This window comes from Globicephala melas, chromosome 10, assembly GCF_963455315.2.
Source record: "Globicephala melas chromosome 10, mGloMel1.2, whole genome shotgun sequence".
Lineage (NCBI taxonomy): Eukaryota > Metazoa > Chordata > Mammalia > Artiodactyla > Delphinidae > Globicephala > Globicephala melas.
This window is the reverse complement of record NC_083323.1, coordinates 37,979,212-37,999,843: the sequence shown is the minus strand read 5'-3', so window position 1 is coordinate 37,999,843 and position 20,632 is coordinate 37,979,212. Positions and strand designations below refer to the sequence as shown.

Genomic DNA, 20,632 nt, shown 5'->3' with positions numbered 1-20,632 from the left:
GGAGGGTGTATGAAAGTCAAAATATAATAACCACAATCAATTGGGTGGTATCCATTTCATATTAGACACTAAATATTTACATACATTCTAGAAATGTGCTTTTTGGTGCAAATGGTTATATAACTGTTTGAATTTGCCACTTCTTCATTATATAAGGAATTTACGTAATTCCAAAGTATTTCAGAAAGTAAGATATTCATTATTCAAATTTCTATAACCACAAACAACTGTTGACTGAATATTTTTTCAGACTTATTTGAAATAGTTTATTGATGGATGTATTGGCCAAATAATCCTGAAGTAAAGCTTGTGTGCCTCTTAAACACAGCTCTATGGGCCCAATTTCCAGTTCTTTATTTTAGGCAAAAGTCAATTCAAAAAGTATACTCAAGTATATATTTCAAAAAGTATACCCAAGTAGATTTTATACAATGTATTATACATTTAATTTCATATAACATGGGAAACGTAACATCCCAAAGTTATATAAATGCCATTCTAAGTTTTATAACAATGTTTTTCCTCTCCTTCAATCCCTCTCACTTCCCCAGCTCCAGGAAAAGTGGTGAATCTCACAGTCGAAGCCTTTAACTATTCAGCAGTAAGCCTGATTTGGTATTTACCTCGGCAACCAAATGGCAAAATTACCAGCTTCAAGATTAGCGTCAAACATGCCAGAAGTGGGATAGTAGTGAAAGATGTTTCAATCAGAGTAGAGGACATTTTGCCCGGGAAATTGCCAGAATGTATTGTAAGTATCATGGAACATTTTCTATGTCTCAAAAATTTTAGGTAAATTACATTTTGAAGTTTTGGTAAAATTTCCATTTTACCAAAATGATTCTTAGCTATTTGATTACTTATAGTATCATATGATATACAATTGGCTATAGTCAAGGCAGAATAAGAGAAAGGTTTGAGAATTCAGCAGTGAGAAGTCAGATCACTTAGGGAGCTCTGGAAAGACTACATTATAGGCATGGCATTTGTGATAGGCCTTGGAGTAAGGATAGGTGGAGATTATATGGAGGTAGAGGATATTTTATAAGCCCTGAAGTAGGAAATCATAGGATATCACTGGAAAAAAGATAATACTTCCGTGTGACAGGAGAGGAGGGGAGGGGAGTAGTCAAGGTTAAGTTTGTGGAAGTAGATTGTTTTTGTTGTGTATATCTTTAGTGAAGAATTTGTTACTACTCTAGTCATAGATGGGAAATCCCTGGAAGTACTGTAATAATGCTTTTTTAAAGTTAATTTTGGTTATCTTTGTGATATTATTGATGAGAAAACAACCAAAATTACTTTTCTTTTAAATGCTTTAAGTTGTAGAACTCACAAAATATTTTTTTAATTTGGATATCTAATACACATAAACACATATACACATGTACCCATATACACACAAACACATGTTCTATTAGCTTTGTCTTGAATACCATTGCAGAAAAAAATGATCATAACGGTAAGAAAGTGACGTTATGTTTGAAATTTCACAATAGAGAAAACATTTCATCTCTTTGGCTCTTGCATTTTTAATATGAATTTTAAAAATTCTTAATGATTTTGCTATGGTTGTACCTTTACGCAAAGCCACATGAAATCCTACTTATAAGAAAGATTAAGGTGTAAAGAATGCAGTAAATACATTCTGTTCTAAAACTGTGGACAATGGTATTGATGGTATAACTCTAGACGGTAAGTGGGTATAATTAAAATCTAGCAGATTTGTCTGTAGCTCTAATGGGTAAGTGAATCTGTTAAACTCTTACCCAATCATACACATACACACACAAATTAGGAATAATATTTGTAGTATAAAGAAAAAATGAATTACCCTTATCATCACCATCAAGTGATACCACATTATTTTCCCATTGATGTTTATGTTATTCACTAGGAGAGTAATGAATCCTTTTTATGGAGTACAACCAGCCCTTCTCCAACCCTCGGGAGAGTGACGCCTCCATCACGTACCACCTACCCATCGAGCATGTTGCCCGGGAGGAAGATTAGCTCTGTGTGGAAAGAGCCTATCAGTTTTGTAGTGACACATTTGAGACCTTATACGACGTATCTTTTTGAAGTTTCTGCTGTTACAACTGAAGCAGGTTATATTGATAGTACGATTGTCAGAACACCAGAATCAGGTATGGTTGCTTTCTTTCTTTTTTTTCTTTGGTAGGAAAAGAAGTTAAATTATTCATAGAATAACCTTTCATTTTTTTCATGTAGATATTTTTGTTAAAACCTTCCTTCCCTTTCAATAACTTTTTTTTGCCCTAATAACAGATAATAGGTATCCCTTCTGGAGCATCTTCACTTTCAATACTCTTTTATGATACTAATATAAGCATCTAAAATGAGAAAGGAGATTTCAGAGAAGAGACTCCTGAACTAATAACCTTGATCCTAAGATCAGCTTTTATCATTCTGTGACCCCAGCAATTTTTCATAATCATCCTGTCCTTCATCTTCTATAGTCATGTGTAGATGACTTCTCTCACTGATATTGCTATTGCCAGATGTGGAGATAACACCTGCAGTAGCAGAAATATCATGCGATTAACATTCAGCATCAGATAAAAACAGTAGTTAAAAAATACCTACCTGTATCCTCTTTGTATTTCAGTTTCCTTTTGTGAAAAATGGAGACAGTAATAGTATCTTCCTTATGGAGATGGTGTTAGTACTAAATGAGTATGATTAGATATTATTATTACTACTAAATTCTAAGAGTACATATTTCTAGGTATGGTATTTATATATTATGATAATATGTCAGCGTCCATATATACACATATATATAGACACACACATCTAAACATACTACATAATGCCATACTAAATATATAGTATCAGAAATTCAGTTGGATTGATGGTTTTTAAGTCTACTGGAAATTATTACTTGTAGGGTAATTTCACTAAAGCATAGTATTTTTTTCTGATTACATAGGTATCGTTTAAGTACATGTAAATTTGAAGATTTTTCTTGAATTAAACATCTTTGAATCAGACCATTTCCTCTTCTATACTCCTTACTTCTTTTCATACAAAAAAAGAAAGAATTTCATGAAGGTCACACAAAGTGAAATTTGATAGACAAGAATTTTGTTTTTAAAAATATTTGGGGCTTCCCTGGTGGCGCAGTGGTTGAGAGTCCGCCTGCCGATGCAGGGGACACGGGTTCGTGCCCCAGTCTGTGAAGATCCCACATGCCGCGGAGCGGCTGGGCCCATGAGCCATGGCCGCTGAGCCTGCGCATCCGGAGCATGTGCTCCACAACGGGAGAGGCCACAACAGTGAGAGGCCCACGTACCGCAAAAAAAAAAAAAAAAAAAAAAAAAAAATTTGGAATGTTTCATTTCAATTAAAAGAAAGTGTTTTTTTTAATATAGAAAAAGACTTTTTAAATATCTATGAAAAAGACTATGAAAAAGACTTTTTAAATATCATTATTATTTTTATATGTTACCAATGTTACATTCGAATATAGGTTATAAATTTCCTCTCAGAACCAAATACAGATATTGATATAAAAAGTAAAATCACTGCCAACAGATTCTGAAGGTTGAGTTATTTCTTTGCCCCTTCTACCTGTGTACACCAGAGGGAGAGCTTTTATCAGGCCAGATGCCCAGGGCTTGTTGAATGCAATATGTATAAATGCTTCTAGACAATGTAACTGTACAATGAACTATATAGGAATAAAACACCCTGTGCAATAATATACAGCATTAAATAAAAATAGTAATTGTTGCAAATAAGGAGTTTATCTAATGGTCCACCACTTATTCAAATTCTTCAATTATAGCCTATTTTTTCTTTTTGTAGGTTGAAAAAACAAACACTTTACTGTGTGACCTTTTTTTTCTCTGATTTTGTGTTTTATTTTGTGTATTTAATAAGGTGCTTTTAAATTTTATATATATATCTATTATTCATTATTTTTCTGTAATCATTTTAGTGCCTGAAGGACCACCACAAAACTGTGTAACAAGTAACATTACAGGAAAGTCCTTTTCAGTTTCATGGAACCCACCAACTAAAGTTACAGGAAAATTTAGTTACAGAGTTGAATTATATGGACCATCAGGTAAGTCTTAATCAGTTTTGTGTTTACCTTTTGGAGTAAGAATTATATAAAATATGTTACTATGATCAAACTTTTAAAAAGTATTTAACTGTTTTTAAAAGACCCTATAGTTGAAGCAAACAGTAAAAAAGTAATAAGGAAGTGAGGCTCTTTGAACTTTTTGTTTAAAATCATAAATAAGTATAAGGAGGGTAAAACATTGCCCATGTTCCATATTTCATGACAAGGAGCTGAAAGAACAAAGGATAACCCCTCAAGAAGAGAAGTTTTAGAAGACATACATGTCTTCACATATTTGAACAGGAGGACCTTGACTTACTCTGATTGCAAATATATGAAGAACAATGGGCTTTGGTTATATTAAATCAGATTTCTGCTTAGAAGAAAGAAACTATTTCTAATAATTGGCTCTCTAAAAGTAATATGGGCAACTTCATAATGTAGCGAGTTCATCATCTTTCTGAGCAAGGAGGAGCTGGACATCCACTTGTCAAATATTTTAAGGGGTTCAAAAACTATATTAGTAGAAGTTGATTAAGTAAACTCTACAATTCTTTCATAATCTGCATTCTATGGTTCTATGAAATAAGTTTATTTCAGATAGTAATGAAATAACATAAACTCACATATTATCATTTATTTGGAAGAGTGGAAAAATCGTCAAATGTCCAAATTATTCATTTGGGAACTTCTAGGAATCTATCATGAAACACATGAGTAAACTTTATTTCTCATCCCTGAGTACCTTATGCTCCTAAAATTCTGAAATATTTGCATGCCTAAAGATATGGTAGTCTGTTTTTCCCCCTCCCTCCTCAGTACATAGACACACATGGATACCCAGACATAGCTTTTCTATCAGTACTATTTTACAAAATTTTGACAAAGTACTCTTATATCTGTGAGGCTGGTAAGTCAAGAGAATGTATTTAGTAACTATCGAATTTAGCAAACTGGAAGTCATTAGCGATCTTATCAAGAGCAGTTATGGTAGAGTATGTGGGGTAAATGCCTGCTTGGAGTAGACTGAAGAGAGAATGGGAGAAGAGAATTGGAACAGTGGGTAATGGACAGCTCTTGAGTTCTGCTGCAAAGTGAAGCAGTGAATGGAAGTGGGTAGAGGGGGTGAGGGGTGAGCAGCATCGACAGGTTTTCTTTTCAGAGGGAACAAGCAAAGCATGTTTGTTTGCTGATGGGAATAAATTTAAAAAAGCATATGTTGATGATATAAGAAAGGCAGGAATTATTGGAAAGATATCTTTGTGTAGGCAGAAAATGGGATCTTTTGCTCAAAAGTAGGGATTAGTTTGAATAAGAATCCAGATTTTATCCATTGTAACAGGTTATAAGGCAGAGTCTGTGGGTGCAGATGCTGTACATAGGTAGTTGCGTTGGTGGGAGTGTGTGGCACATGTCTTCTGAATGATTAATTTTTCCAACTAATCAACTGGGAAGAAAAAGTGTAAATATTCACCTAGAAGAGTAGAGAGTGACTGTACTACTGAAGATAGGTAAGGTGCTGAGTACCATTTAGGGCTCATTTGAAGTGTGGTAATGAATAAAGTGATATCAGTCAGAGTGGATTTGTGTTTTTCTCCAGTTCCCTTCAACAGGAGAGGGCTTATGTAAGGCAGTGATTATTACTGACAATGGATAAAGAGTAGACATCAAGTGGTGAGGAACCAAACAAAATAAAGTAGGTGGTAAGATCAATGGATTGGAGGTCCCAAAGAAGTGTTGGTTCTGGCTTCTAGAGTAGTGATCAGGAGACAGGAAGTGTGGTCAGAGACAGCTGCATGAAATTGAGATAATTTAGGATTTGCAGCTATTGGTAATAGCCATGTCTATTATGACTGTGAGGGAGTGACTGAGATCAGGTGGAGGACTAGATTATTTAAGGAGAGCTTGAAGTAGTTTAAGGATGATCTCTAAGGATATTGAAATCACCACAAATTAAGATGGTAGCATTGAAGAAAATGCCATTGAAGCAGGAGCTAAACCATCCAGAATGTGAGTGTGTGACCCTGGGGTCCACAGATCACTACAACAGTGAAAGTCAGTGGATGTCACCGATGACATGAGAGCTGAAGCTGTGGGCTTTTCTAAGGAGGAGCTACAATTGTCTAAGAGCAAAGAGGAGCAAGGAGAACACATACCACACCTGACCGCCTAGTCGCTTGAGGGCTGCGGGGAAAAATCAGTCACCACCATTCAGGGTGGCTGTAGGGAACAGAAGCAGTGGTCTCAGGGGAGAGCTAGGTTTCAGTCAGAGCAACAAGGGGAAAAAACGATTCAGAGATAAAGTTGAGGATTTAAGGAATTTTGATGATGGCCCAGTTAAGAAATTTTGCTCAGAAGCTAAGCTACAGAAATTTTCTAAATATATCTTTTTATAGAAGATAGTGAGAATATTTAGCATTTTAATTGAATGAATCTGAGTATCAAACACTGTCACTGTTTTTATATTGGTAAAACCTAATGTGTTCATTTTAACTATGTCAAAAAATAACACTATGGTCCAATAGGGCTTTATATAAAAGTAATTCTAAATACTGCAAGATTTTCATTTTTTTTTCCATTTTAAATAAATTGACACCAGTGTGACACTAAGCTAAATGTTTAAGATATATTCACTTTTAAAATTGTAATAGTGAATGTTAGTGCATAGGTTAACACTTTAATTGCTCTATACTTAAATGTAAGAATGATTACATGCTTGAAGAGTAAATAATCCACAATTATCTTTTGCTTTTTGCAGGTCAGATTTTGGATAATAGCACAAAAGACCTTAAGTTTGTATTCACTAATCTAACACCATTTACAAAGTATGACGTGTATGTTGCGGCTGAAACCAGTGCAGGGATTGGACCCAAGTCAGATATTTCAGTATTCACTCCTCCAGAAGGTAAGAACACCTCCTCTAGTGTGTTAATGAAAATTTTATTGCATCAGTTAAACATTGTATTAGAAGCTCTTTGGTTGATATTTACCTAATTCATGTTATTTCCTTATCAGATTACTACCTAGCGCATTCTGAACATGTGTTCCTTAGAACACTAAACCCATAGCATGCTTCATAATAAGAGGGACCAAAGATCAACATTACATGCAGTATCAGCCTGCATAATTCACAATGAATAGTACTGGCAAAATCTCAAGAATACTTAAACAAATGAACACATTTAACATGGTTTAAACCACATTATTTAATGTTGACTCTATCTTCCCACAAAATAACGTTCAGAGAAATCCATGTATCCCACAATGCCTATAACAAAGTATATTTATAATCAAAAGGATATTCTAAGGAAGTGAGGATTTCTGGAAGGTGCATGATATAAATTTACCAGAATATACTGAAATTATTTTTAAAAGTTTCCCCTGAAGAAATTTTTTATTTGTATATATTAAACGTCACAGTCTAAGGCGAACTGTAGTGTTTAAAAAAACGTTACCATGCCATTTCACAACCTGTTTTCTGGGCCCACACCAAACTTGCTCAATGCCTTCATTTCTATTTAGATATTGTAATTATTTAGGAGAATACAATCATTTTTTTACAGTCACACTAGCACTTGAAAAAGTTTTCAGTTTTTGTTTATGTGAGAGCTAACATACAGTAACTTGTGAATTAAGTACACAGTGTGCACACATGCACGTGCATACACACACACACACACACACACACACACACACACACGAGGCTGGGCATACCTTCATCAGATAAATCATTCAAGTGTTTCACCATGAGAGGGCAGCAACTATTAGGGAATTTTATACTTCTCCCCCATTTCAAAGAACAACTCTTGATAATATTTTGCTATTGAAAGAACGTAAAAATTATGTTACATCGATTTCAAATGAAAATTCTAATGTGTATACGGTTTCAATATACAGGTTAAAAAAGAGACGCACACTCATTAACAAAATGCTCTCATTTTTTCATATCAAAAGTTTTTCCATTGTATTTCTATCAGAAGAGTCTTAGCATTGTACGTCTTCTCAGTTAGACCTGAAATTTCTCCCACCTCCACCTAAACCTGCTCTTAAGCATTTTCAAGAAACCTAGACAGATTTATGGATGGCTGTCAAACACCACAGAGCAATCTGGCCTTCGTCATACTTAGAGCCCTTGAATTTGGTCTTTTCTCAACCAACCCAACTGACCAATTTCTATTCTCATGTTATGCAATTAAATAAATTCAGTCTTCTTTCAAGCCAAGCTGATTTTGGTGCTCCTAAACTGAATCCACAATTTAAGATTTTTGTTTTATTGTCATCATTCTTGGCCTACAGTATCTGACCAAAATAGGGAAATAGACAATACATTGCCACATACAGTGCCATTTTGTTTATTTGGGATATTGTTTAAGCATTTATTTCCGTTTCTTTATATCTGTACTTTTTATTGACAAAATAATAAGTAGAATTTTAAGGACATTGTTCAACATATTTCACGTGGGTTATTTTTCACACCAAGTTATTTTGAATATCTGACTCTACTTGCCCTGTGTAACGAGCAGTGTATCCTAAGTTTTATCCTACTGCCTCCTGAACTACTCACCATGTAGACCACATCCAGGTGGCTTCCAGGAGAACCCACTGGCAACAGGTGGGTTTCTCTAAGGGCAGGCGTGGCACAGTTCTTACCTCTGCATGCCTGCTTCTCCATGGAGTTCTCAGGGAGTTTCAGTGGAATGCTGGGGCAAATGCAGTGAATGTAGACTCTGACAGCACTAATTAATCCTGGTCCTACTAATTAAAACTTTGCCATAAAGGAATCTTTAGATTATATGAGAAAAATCTAATAATTCATTAGAACTATATACTGTCAAGTAAAATTTATACCTTAGTTTTCGATTATTCTTTTTATTCATTAATACAACAGGGTTCTTTGTATTCTAATTAAAGTTACTCAATTTATTATTTTCTCCATATTTAAAAGTAGTCTATAGTCTATTTAAAAAATTAATTAGGACCAGCTTTTAAATTAATATATTTTAAAATAACTAGGGTTCTAACAAATCTCCAGATATTCATAGAAAAATATTGAATTGATTTCTTATAGAAAATATATGCTATCACATTTTAATGAGGCTGATTTCTCTAATACTGAGAATCATATGGTCCATGGTCTACTTTGATTATCAAAGAAAATCAACATGATGTTGTTAAAGCAGTTATCCTATGTATTTCATAATGTTTCTACATATCCGTTAATATTTTACTGAGCAGATTTCTACATAGGCATGAAGAAGAGATGGTTTTGGAAAAAAATGATAATTTAATAATCTCTAATGTTATAAAACATCATAGTTGCCTATTCCAAAATGAGGTAATCTGCTGAATATAACATAGGCAACAGAATTTTCTTATTATTTGTATCGAGATTAAAGAAACTTAAGTAAATTTTGTTGCTTCAATATCCCCTAAAACTTCTCTGCCACTAGTGTCAAATATCTTTTAAGGAGGTTAACATCATTCCTTAAAAGCAAACAAAGTATTGAAATCCATATTTACTCCTCCATAAATAGATATTGGAAGTGAAGACATTTGTCCTTAGAAGTTTCAATTTGCTACTTTCTGCCAATAGTAGCAACATCTTTGTAGGGAGATCACTGAGAAACTCTGAACTTTGTGTTTTTCAGGATTCTCCGTGACTTTTATTTTTCAGTAGATTTTTGAAAAATTCACTTCTAATGGAAGTTTAATTTGCTAGATAATGGCAGGCTTATTTTAATATATTTTCTCTACCCCACTGCCGTTCATCTCCATTTCATTTTTTTCTAAGAATTTTTTATTTGCAAACTCCAAATAATTTGGAATATATTTTTACCAATCATATGTGTACTCTGTTTCCCATTTCTTAGTAAAATTTATAGGTGTATTGACTTGAGAATGATTCTTAGGTCATCCCCATGGACAACACCTTCATAATTGATGCTGAACCATGAATAATTGCTTTGTGTGTTTGATTTTCTTTAGTTAATTTGGTATCAATATTAAAGAAGTTTGATCTAATCCACACTTCTCTGGTTTCCCCATAAGAATTTGTGGTGTAACATATCAAGTATCTTTCTAAAGACAAGATACGACGCTGTCTACTCCATTTTCTTTATCCCCTAAGCTGCTGCTTCTTTCATAAAAAAAAGAGACAGCCTTAGAATCATTCTTACACAAGTTTGGGGTACCTTTTTAGGATAACATAGAACCACTTAAAGTTGGATTGTAACTTTAGGCATTAGTGTCATGGGGCAATACTTACTAAGTTATATTGAAAAGTATAAATCAAAAGATAGAGAAACAGTATCTGCTACTATTTTTAGGTTTGGCTAACAGAATAAGAGAGTACATTTTAAATATACTGCTGTACTGGGTAATGTTTGGTATCCTACTACATTATTATGTTATATCACATGGGACTGACCATTTCACTTATTTTATAGTAGGCAGGGTTTAGTTATCTGATTAATCTGATCAATGTACTTATTAAACTGGCTTTTTCAGTTAAGATTCTACATGTGTTCAAATTAGATGGAAAAGTGCCAGGTCTCTTCTTTGATTTAGGTTATGCAATACTGAGAGTTTGTCTACATAGCGACCCCAAAATAAAATGTCAAAGCAAGGTGGAATTGGAGTTTTGCTATTTAAATAGCTGTGTTGTTCTCACACTACATGGTTAATCAGAAAGGTCCTCCACTCTTGAAAAATGTATATTGGCATATATGATGATAGAAACATAAGCTTTAGGAACAGTGTATGTTAATGAAATAAAACGTGTAAGAGGTGACCTATGCAAAGGATTTTATCTGTTTTATTCCTTCCTCTATCCTCAAGTGCCTAGAACAGTGACTGTATGATGAGTCCTCAGTCTGTTGAATGATGAATGAATCGATCAGTGATTGTAGGGTTCTAGCCTTAGTCTTTCCTCAGTCTTTCAAAGGTCAAACTATTTTTCCTCCAGATTTGAACACCTTTGGGGAAATCAATCTAAAGAGTTATCCTTCTATATAGAGATATACCAAAATGTTTTTAGAAAAGGAGATGCAAATAATTGGCAAATTATAGGTGTACCCATGTTATGTTTATTTCAGTTTTGAGCACAGGTTATACCCATACTGGACACTGGAATTTTTTTTTTTTTTTTTTTTTTTTTTTTTGCGGTACACGGGCCTCTCACTGTTGTGGCCTCTCCCATTGCGGAGCACAGGCTCCGGACGCGCAGGTTCAGCGGCCATGGCTCACGGGCCCAGCCGCTCCGCGGCAGGTGGGATCTTCCCGGACCGGGGCACGAACCCGTGTCCCCTGCATCGGCAGGCGGACTCTTAACCACTGCGCCACTAGGGAAGCCCATGGACACTGGAAATTTGACTGCAGTAATCAGATATGCTCTTAGTCCGGAATTCATCCATCTAGCCATTAACTAGTCAACAAACATTTAGAAATATTTACATTGTTATAATCTCCAGGGAGATTTTTTTTACTGATTACTTCATAGAGACAAAGAAAAAAAAACAACTTTTAATCTACTGGATAAAATACTACATGGTTACAGGAGCTTACTACATGGTTAACTTAAGCATAATTAGGTTCATTAATTATAATAATATTTATGGGAGTTGTGGCATTAATTTTCAGTTCCTTTTTGTTATCTTAAAGGAGAACAGAGTCATTCTTCATTTGTATTATACCCCCAATATGTCTTTCTTCTAACTGGAATTTGGTAAACCTGTACTACTGTGAAATATCTCAGCTTAGGGAAATAGGGAAATGAGGGAAATGAATTTAATGTGTGACCACGTCCTAATCATAAAGGACAATATTTTTACATCTCATTTTCTCTTTCTTGAACCAACATATTATAAAGTCTTTTGAATTTGTTCCTAACTTTGTGTAGTGATAGGAAAGTTTTAATCACACCGATTTTATAGATAGGGAAACTAAAGGTGGAGGGGTGAATTGGTTATTTATAATCACATAATGAACTATAGACAGAAAGTGGACAAGTGCCCAGAGCAGGTTTACTCGTGGTTCATTACTCCTGTGGCCCTGGGAGGTTTCCTAGAGGTTGCTCTTGGTGACATACATAGATACATACGTACATACATTCATTCATTCATTCATTTATTTAGTGATTATATACTTTCATACATTACAAAATTATTATCACTTGATGAGTTTCTAACTAGAATTTAAGTACTTCTTGCTTTATCTTAAACCAATTGTTAGTTTTTCTCTCTTTTTCTTTACTGTTGCAAAGAGTGAGGGCATCTGAAATTTGAGATTCACATAATTAATTTGTAAAATCAGCAGGAAAATATCAATCAACTCTTCAAACAGTTTAATGTAATGAATTAAAATTTGCCTAATTGATTTTTACCAACTACATGTAATTTCATTCCTGGTATTCTGGATATTATTTTTTGGTATGTTGTTATTTTTATAAAGTCTTCAGGATTTCTACTGGGCATTCATCAATCATAAACAACTTTCCCTGGGAAGTTGTTTTTATTAATTAATTTGTTTTGAACAAATGTTGTGACATTTTGATTTGGGAAAATTATTCCATGTTATTCTGTTTCTTGTGGACATTTTGAGAACAACGTGTAGAAATTTAAATATCTGTATATTTTAAACGATCAGATACAAATTTAATAATTAATAAATTGTTTTAGTCTGTTTTCTAATAGAATTGCTTATATATCTTCAATCGTGAACTAAGAATTAAGGGAATTTTTAAAAATTTGAGAATGTATTTTTAAATTTCCCTTTTCTTATTCTCTTTTTTTAGTTCCAGGTACAGTATTTGATTTGCAAGTTGCAGAAGTAGAAGCCACAGAAATAAGCATTACTTGGAAGAAACCACGACAACCAAATGGAATCATTAACCAATATCGAGTGAAAGTATTAGTTTCTGAGACAGGAGTAATATTGGAGAATACTTTGCTCACAGGAAAAGATGAGGTATTGCACTTTAATTTCTTATCTTGGGGAGCCCTTTCTACTTGGTTTTGGCCCTGATAATTTGGAAGATTTGCCAACATGCAAACATAAAATATTTGACGAGCTTCAGAGTACAAAATGAAGTAAATTTAGGCTATGTTGATAATCTAGCTCATCATATTTCATTTTAGGACATATATTATTAGTTAAGTGCTATTATGTTTTTTCAGCAATGAAAAATGTTAATTGAGGAATTAAGCAGGACTAAAGGTGCTTCCATAAGTGAATATTATTATGGTAATTAAGTTAATGAATTGTTTGGAAACTCCTGTTATGATTTAAGTACTCCTTCTAAGGCTGTGCTTGTCATTTGGAATAGTTGCCAACGAAAGGCACAGTAATTTTAGTAGCTGTTGTTGACAAATGATTTGACCTACTTAGGAAGCCAGATTTCTCAAAGCTGCCTCATTTAAAAACAAACGAACAATATACATTTGATTAAAGAAATCAAATAAAAGAGATGAAATCGTTTCATAGATATAAAATAAGAGGACAATGTTTGCTTCTGTTCACACCGGGAGTCTTTTTTCCCCCTTTGTTTCTGTTAGGAAGCGGTGATTTTCCTTCACTGTCTTCATTCACCTCATCCAGCCAGCTGTTCACCTGTGAGTTCCCTCTAAAACTGCAGACTAGTTGTATCCAGATATTGGTGGCTCCTGGGGCTCACAAAAATTAAATATACTTGGGACCAGTGAGTGTAGCAATCTCTGTACCTTAGAGGTACTACCTGATGGTTAGTCAGTAATTAGGTTCCACTCCTTTGGTCCAGAATCACTGTTTTTTCCTATCTCCACATATATTACCTATTCTATTTCTAGTCCCAGCTCTCCTCCATTTCTGACATCTACCTGAAAGTTGACCTCACTATGTGCTTAATGCATTCTGGCCACCCAGGACTTATTACTCCAAGTCGTTTGACATCTCTGGCCCAGGGTTAAATTTTAATCCAATGTTGACTCCATTCCTGTGTGCAAAAATGTTGAGTTATGATTTCTCTGATACTTTAGTTGACAACTCAGGAAAAGGGCAAAAGCTTAATCCTCTGCTCCTGCTGAGAAGGCCTTAAATTAGATACTTCACTATTTTAGGACTGGGTGACAGGTCTCTCACTTGTAATGACATCTACTGAATGGCAAGCCACACCTCTTTTTCTCTTTAAAGTAAGAGATTGTGGAATGACTTCTTTGTTATTCTGCCTATATCTATATGATATGCGGTCTCTGTGACATAGTAGAGAGAACATGAGCTTTGGTACTGTACAGATCTGGGCTTATATCCTAATTTGGTCACTTACTGGGCTGTACAGCAGAAAGGTTAAGTGCATGGACCTAGGAGGAAATATGCTTGGGTTTAAACCTTGGTTTTGCCTGTAGTGATGGTTTAACCTTGAGAAAGTAGGCTTGACCTCTCTGAACTTCAGCTTCCTCTTCTCTAAGATAGGGACTCTAAGAGTCCCTATAACACAGGATTGTTAATGAAGGTTTAGTGGATTAATGTGTGTAAAGAGCTTAGAACTATACCTGGCATATGGTAAGTTTGGTGCTAAATAATTGTGACCTGTTGTGATAATCATGGCACTGGACCTTTCACCCTCATTGGGACTCAATATTAGTTTCCTTAGGTCTCAATAAAAGGAGACATTATACTTCTCTTTATTTCTGTGATTGTATCTTTCTTCATTAGATCAGGCGCTTTATTGATATTTCTGCTTCCCCATGTGATTGGTGTTTGGGTTCACCTTTCAAGAGGTTGACATATGGCAGAGGCTCTAAATCCAAATGAACCAGGGTCCTAGACCGGGCTCTGCCCTTTTCTAGATCTATGACCTCGGTCAAGTCAACTTTTGGAGACTTGCTGCCCTTACTTTTAAAGCAGAGCTTATATACCCACCTTATATGATGAGGAATAAAGGAGATAACAGATAAAACCTCTGGCTTAGTGTATTCATTTTTTATCCTCTTCCTTGACCTTGATGTAGGATAAGGACTCTTCTATTCAGTCTTCAACTTCTCAGAGTATAGCCTCCACACCCTGTCTCAAGAATTGTTTAAATCCTTGAAATCTTGTAAGAAGTCACCAGTGGCCTCCTAAGTGTCAGATAAGGTGGTAATATAGTTTTAGCCGTCCTCATCTTCCCTGTCTCCTCCAAAATCCATTCGTTTGCCTCCTACTCTCCAGCTTTTGATACAACCATTTTCTCCCTAATACTTGCTCCACTTTCATATACTGTGACTATGCAAAAATTTTGGCCTTGTGCAATGAAAAATGAATAAAATAAAAAAGCTAGCTCTTTTACAATTTTCTAGCTTCTTCATTATAAGGATATTGCAGAGAGTTCTGTTTTCAGCCATGTCATTACACTTTTTTTTTGATAACCGCACAGTTTCAATCACTGCTTCCTATTTTCATGACTCTCTTGCCTTGTTTTCCATGATGATTTTTCTCTCTGACACTCTGCATCCCTAATTCAAATCATTTGTGGTGAAGTTCTGCCAGGGCTCATCACATTTGAACTCATAAAACAGAACAAAACAAAACAAGCATCCTTTGGGGGATAACAGGACTTGGTTCTTGATTGAAAGGAGGAGATGAAGTTGGAATGAAGAAGAGGTACTAGACAGAGGTTCTGGGACAGTGATGGGGGCATATAAAGTTTCCCACAGGACACAAGAAGAAAGTCTGTAAAGGCAATTAATAGTTTTAGTGGTCAAGAACAAGGCCTGGAGAGAGGCTGACTTGAAACCCAGATACTAAATAACAGGCTTAGAATTCCTAACCCCTTGGACTGGGCACACCACAGATCTCTGATCTGAAGGTCATTGTCTAAGCATTTGGAAGGCTTTCATGGCATTTTTACATGCCTGATGTCTCTCTTTTTGGTTAATGGCACCATCATCCTCTCTTCATGAGGGCGTGAAACCTTGGAATTACCTCTGACTTTGGTTATACTTAGCATTTAATAGCCACTCAGTGTTAAGGCCAGTTATTTCTGCCTCCACAGTGTGACCTTCATACCTCTATATTCCATTCCTGTGTCCCCACCCCAGCTCAGGATTGAATAGTCTCTTGCCTGGACTATTTTTGTTAGCTTACTACGTTAGTTTTCCATTGTTGTATAACAATTTGCCACAAGCTCAAAACAACTCACATTTATCATCTCACAGTTTCTGTGGGTCAGGAATCCAGACAGCTTAGATGGGTTCCCTACTTAGGGTCTCATACAGCTGCAGTTAAGTGGCTTACTGTCCTGTGTTCTCATCTGGAGCCTTGACTAGGGAAGAATCTACTTCTAGGCTCATGTAGAATTTTGGCATATTTCATTTCCTTTTGATTGTAGAACTGAGGGCCTTGGATTCTTTCTGGCCCTTTGACTAGAGACTACCCTTAGCTCTAGCTCACAGGGATCCCCCACATTTTCTTGCTACAGAACTTTCCTAGCCTGGCCATTTAGCTCATCAAGCCAGCGGGGAGAGTCTGTATAATATAACTGTGAGAGTGACATCACATCACCATTGGTTAGATGCAAACCACAGTTACCGCCCAAGAGGAAGGGATTATACAAAAGCATGAACAACAGGAGGTAGGGATAGTGGAGGGATCACGAGAGAGGCCATCCACTGTAGTCTCTCCACTGTTTTGTGTTTCACGCGTCTATGAGAATAATCCTTCCAGATATAAGTATATTACTTAAACTAAAAAAGTAACTAAATAAAAAATGAGAATGGCCTGGGAACGGGAATATGTATCTATTTAAGTAATCTAGCTTTCCTGTCGTAGCAGAAAGTCAGTTGATGCTGTCTAAAGTAAGTGAGCCTTAACAGAACAGTATAAGCATGCTATCTAGTGATTTTAGAAGTAACGCCATAAGAACTGAAAACAGAAATGATTAAAGGTGTTGCTTCCAACAAATATTGAATCATTATGTTGTACACTTGAAAGTAATATATGTCAGTTATATCTCAATTAAAATAAACAAACGATTTCAAAATCTCAAAAAAATGTAGCTTCTGGAGTGTAAGACTTGCAACTGGAAAAGTACAGACAAGGAAGTATTTCCATTGTAAATCCTTCATCACCTCTTGCATTTTTAGCCATGTGCATATATCATGATGATTACACTTTTAAAAAAGTATTAAAATATAATCATCCTATGCTAGGCTTGACCTGATCTCATCATCCTTATTGAAATTTTTTCCAGTGACCTCTCATGAGTTGTTTGTTTCTTAATAAACAGAGGTTATTTAAGCATGCTGAAATACATATAAGATTTTACTCTTCGATATTTAAAAACATATTTGAAGAAATACATTAGAAAATTTAATCTCAGCGTTTGAGGACTGTTATTTCAACTTCCAAGCTTACATATGAATGTCATCTATAACATGCCTAATAAATGATTGGGAATCCAGCCTCTGCTAAAATATTTGATCAACTCTGACAATAGGGAATCAACTACTACAAAAGCAGCTCCTGTTCTTTAAGCCTTAAACCATGCTTCCTTATGGTCTCACAGACATGCGTTTATTAGGTAACTATAAAGTTCTAGGCACTGTGATAGGTCCAGAATATACATAGATAAATAAGAAACTACCCTGTTCTTTAACTGTTTTGGACTGAAATATTCGTCCTCTAATGTTTACTAGTTTGTCCCATCTCTCCTCTATAGACCCACACAGTAGCATATAATGACTTTGAGTTTGGGATTTGCAACCAGGAAAATGTGTTCCAACCCCACCTCTGCTATGACTAGCTTTGTGAACTTGAACAGATGACTGTAAAATGGAGATAATAATATCTTTCCCTTTAGGTTATAATGAAGTGATATCACATGGGAAAAAGTATTTAGCACTGTACTTGATACACAGTAGCTTTAAATGTTAGTCTCTGCAGTAGTAATAACAGTGCACAGTGATTTAACTTTTTATCATTTGAAATAATGCTCATGGCTTCCCTAAGGCTTAACATCCTCAGGTTCTCATCAGTCATGGTTTCCACGTCCTTCATATTATTGATAACTCTTCTGTGTATATTTTCCAATTTGTCAATGAGCCTCTTTCTCAGCTGAACACAATATTCTATATATAGTTTGACTAGAGCCAAACTGAGCAGAATTATTTTCTCCTTTTGTGTAAACTTTCTACTTCTGTCAATGCAAAGAATAAAACTAATTTCTTTGGGAGACTCATTCTGCTGAGACAGAAGTTAGAAAACCCCTAAAGTCATCTCTCCATGGATTGCTCTCTGGCTGAGTTTCACACTAAAATCTCATCCTGTACTTGTTATTCTAACCGAACCCTGGGACATTTTATCCCCAGAGACACTGCTATGTAGTGTTACAGATTTCTGAGATTTGTATAGATACATCCTTTCATCCAGCCTATTTCTCAAGTATATCAGTGTTTGTCAGTGATGAGCATGAGAAGAAAGCCAGCTAAATGCTTGGACAGTTGCTTCAGATTGAGGCTGAGGACAGGACTTGAAGGTAGTTAAGGAATGCTTGAGACAAGTTTACTTCATTGATTATTAGGAACATAAATAGAATCAAGTCTTAGGGATTTATCACCCAAATAATGTGCAGAATGATATAGTATCCATTAGAGGTTTCCAAACATAATGCTAATTGTAAACTTCTTTTTACCACTGGTTGATAATAGCACAAATCATGTTATAGTTTATAATAAAATAGAGAAGCATTTCTTAAGAATAAGTCAAAATTTTCATTAATTCAATCGAGCAGACTTCTAGTGAGTGGAAGTTGATAGATGTACTAGAGTTTTTTTCTTTTCTTTTTTAAAATCACATTAGTTATAATGAAGACTGTTACATGTAGAATCAGGTTGGTTTATTCAGGTGGATTAGGAACTTAACTCTGAAGACTTCTAATTCTTTCACATAAATTCTGAAGATTCCTGAGTAGCATCTGAGAAGCTTTTCATGTTGATGAATTGTGACATTGCCTAACTCAGTTGTCCTCAACCAGGGGCACTTTTGCTCTCCAGGAGACATTTGGCAATCTCTGAAGACAGCTTTCACTGTCACTACTGGGAAGATGCTTCTAGTGGGTAGGGACCAGGGATGCTGCTATACTTCCTACAATGCCCTGGACAGCTCCCTATAACAAAAAATTATCTAACACAGAATGTTATTACTGCTGAGGTTGAGAATGCTGGACTGACTCAATGAGTCCAAGCTTTTGGAAGTTGTGATGGGCCTTTATTCCCTTCTATATCCCTCATTTCCACTCCTGCTTCTCAGCCCCTTCTCATTACCCTCTTAAGTTCTGGTTCTTTCCCATCATTTTTGCTCTTAAAAATCTTTCTTTTTCATCCTTTGAAAAACCTAATACTTAATACCTTTTTAGAGAGGCAAAGTGTGGGAAATATTCACAACATGGCACACTTGGTGATAATTAGTAACTTTCTGGGTTTTTACAAAACCAATGTTCAAATCATTTGTAGTTAGGGAGGGTCTTTCCAATGAATTCGGGAAAATTCAGATAGAATTAACTCAGGTCAGCTCTTAGGCTGGAACAGCCGTTTGTCAACAGAGATGCTTAACTTAGTTAATTGATAGGATACGATGGTTTAACTCTCAGAAGCTTATCTGACATTGGTATAAAATATGAGAGATTTAATGCAAAATCATAGTTCAGGGGAAATTCTTTGTATTACCCTGTCGTACCCTTTATAAAGTGCTTTGTACCCTGGATTCTCAAAGGGTGGCTGATTGATAGTGGAAACAGCTGTGTGGTTCAGGCATAAACTATTGACTGGACTACCAGAGCATCTCTGAATTATGTGTTTGTGATTCATGCCTTCTCTGATTTCCCAGTGGAGACAGAGCTGAAGTGTGCCTTGAAAGATGGAAGAGCTTTAGTTTGTTCCATATAGGGTTCCTTATCCAGAGTGCTTTATCACAATATTCTTAGAGTAAATCTTATTGGTATCTCCCTACTTTTTATCACAATACTTTTCTGGCTAAAGATGTAACAAGATTTAGATAATTTTATTTTATAAATATCATTTGGAGAACTAGAGATATCCTTGCATCTTTTCTCCATTTTTTTATTTTTCAGAAAAGTTAATATTTAAATGAGCTGTCTTTGTAGCTAGTTAAATAAGTAAACTGCCTTAAAATTTCTTGCCTTCCCGATATTTTTCCTGAGTATCCACTACTTTTTTAACGATACTAAGTGCTTTATGTTAATAAGGAATTAAAAGCCTGTTTTTGGCTCTCGGAGTAAACACAATCCCAAAACATGTAAGATAATTAAAACACAGGTGTACCAAAATTTTATAAATAAATAAAACCTATACTATGAATTAATTACAAATTCTGAGGGTACGAGAGCAGGGAGTTGAGAAGGAACAGAATAATTTTCTTTTTTAAAAAAAGGGTTTGGAGTGAGTTTTGAAACTGAACTTGAAAAGGAATTGACAAAAAGAGTTTTGCAACAGTTTCTTTTTTTCCCAAAACTATTTCATTTTGGAAAATTTTGAACTGGTATAAATGGAGAAAAAAAGAGTATTATAAATA

At 35.2% G+C, this 20,632-nt stretch overlaps 1 protein-coding gene across 1 annotated transcript in view; it reads left to right on the top strand.

The window, feature by feature from the left end:
- PTPRQ (protein tyrosine phosphatase receptor type Q) overlaps positions 1-20,632 on the top strand; it is a 203,430-nt gene that overhangs the window by 13,161 nt on the left and 169,637 nt on the right. Inside the window, exons 6-10 of the mRNA XM_060306834.1 lie at positions 552-751; positions 1,898-2,147; positions 3,965-4,093; positions 6,852-6,998; positions 12,885-13,057. Of these exons, the coding sequence (XP_060162817.1) occupies positions 552-751; positions 1,898-2,147; positions 3,965-4,093; positions 6,852-6,998; positions 12,885-13,057 (899 nt within the window). The remainder of the gene's footprint in view (positions 1-551; positions 752-1,897; positions 2,148-3,964; positions 4,094-6,851; positions 6,999-12,884; positions 13,058-20,632) is intronic.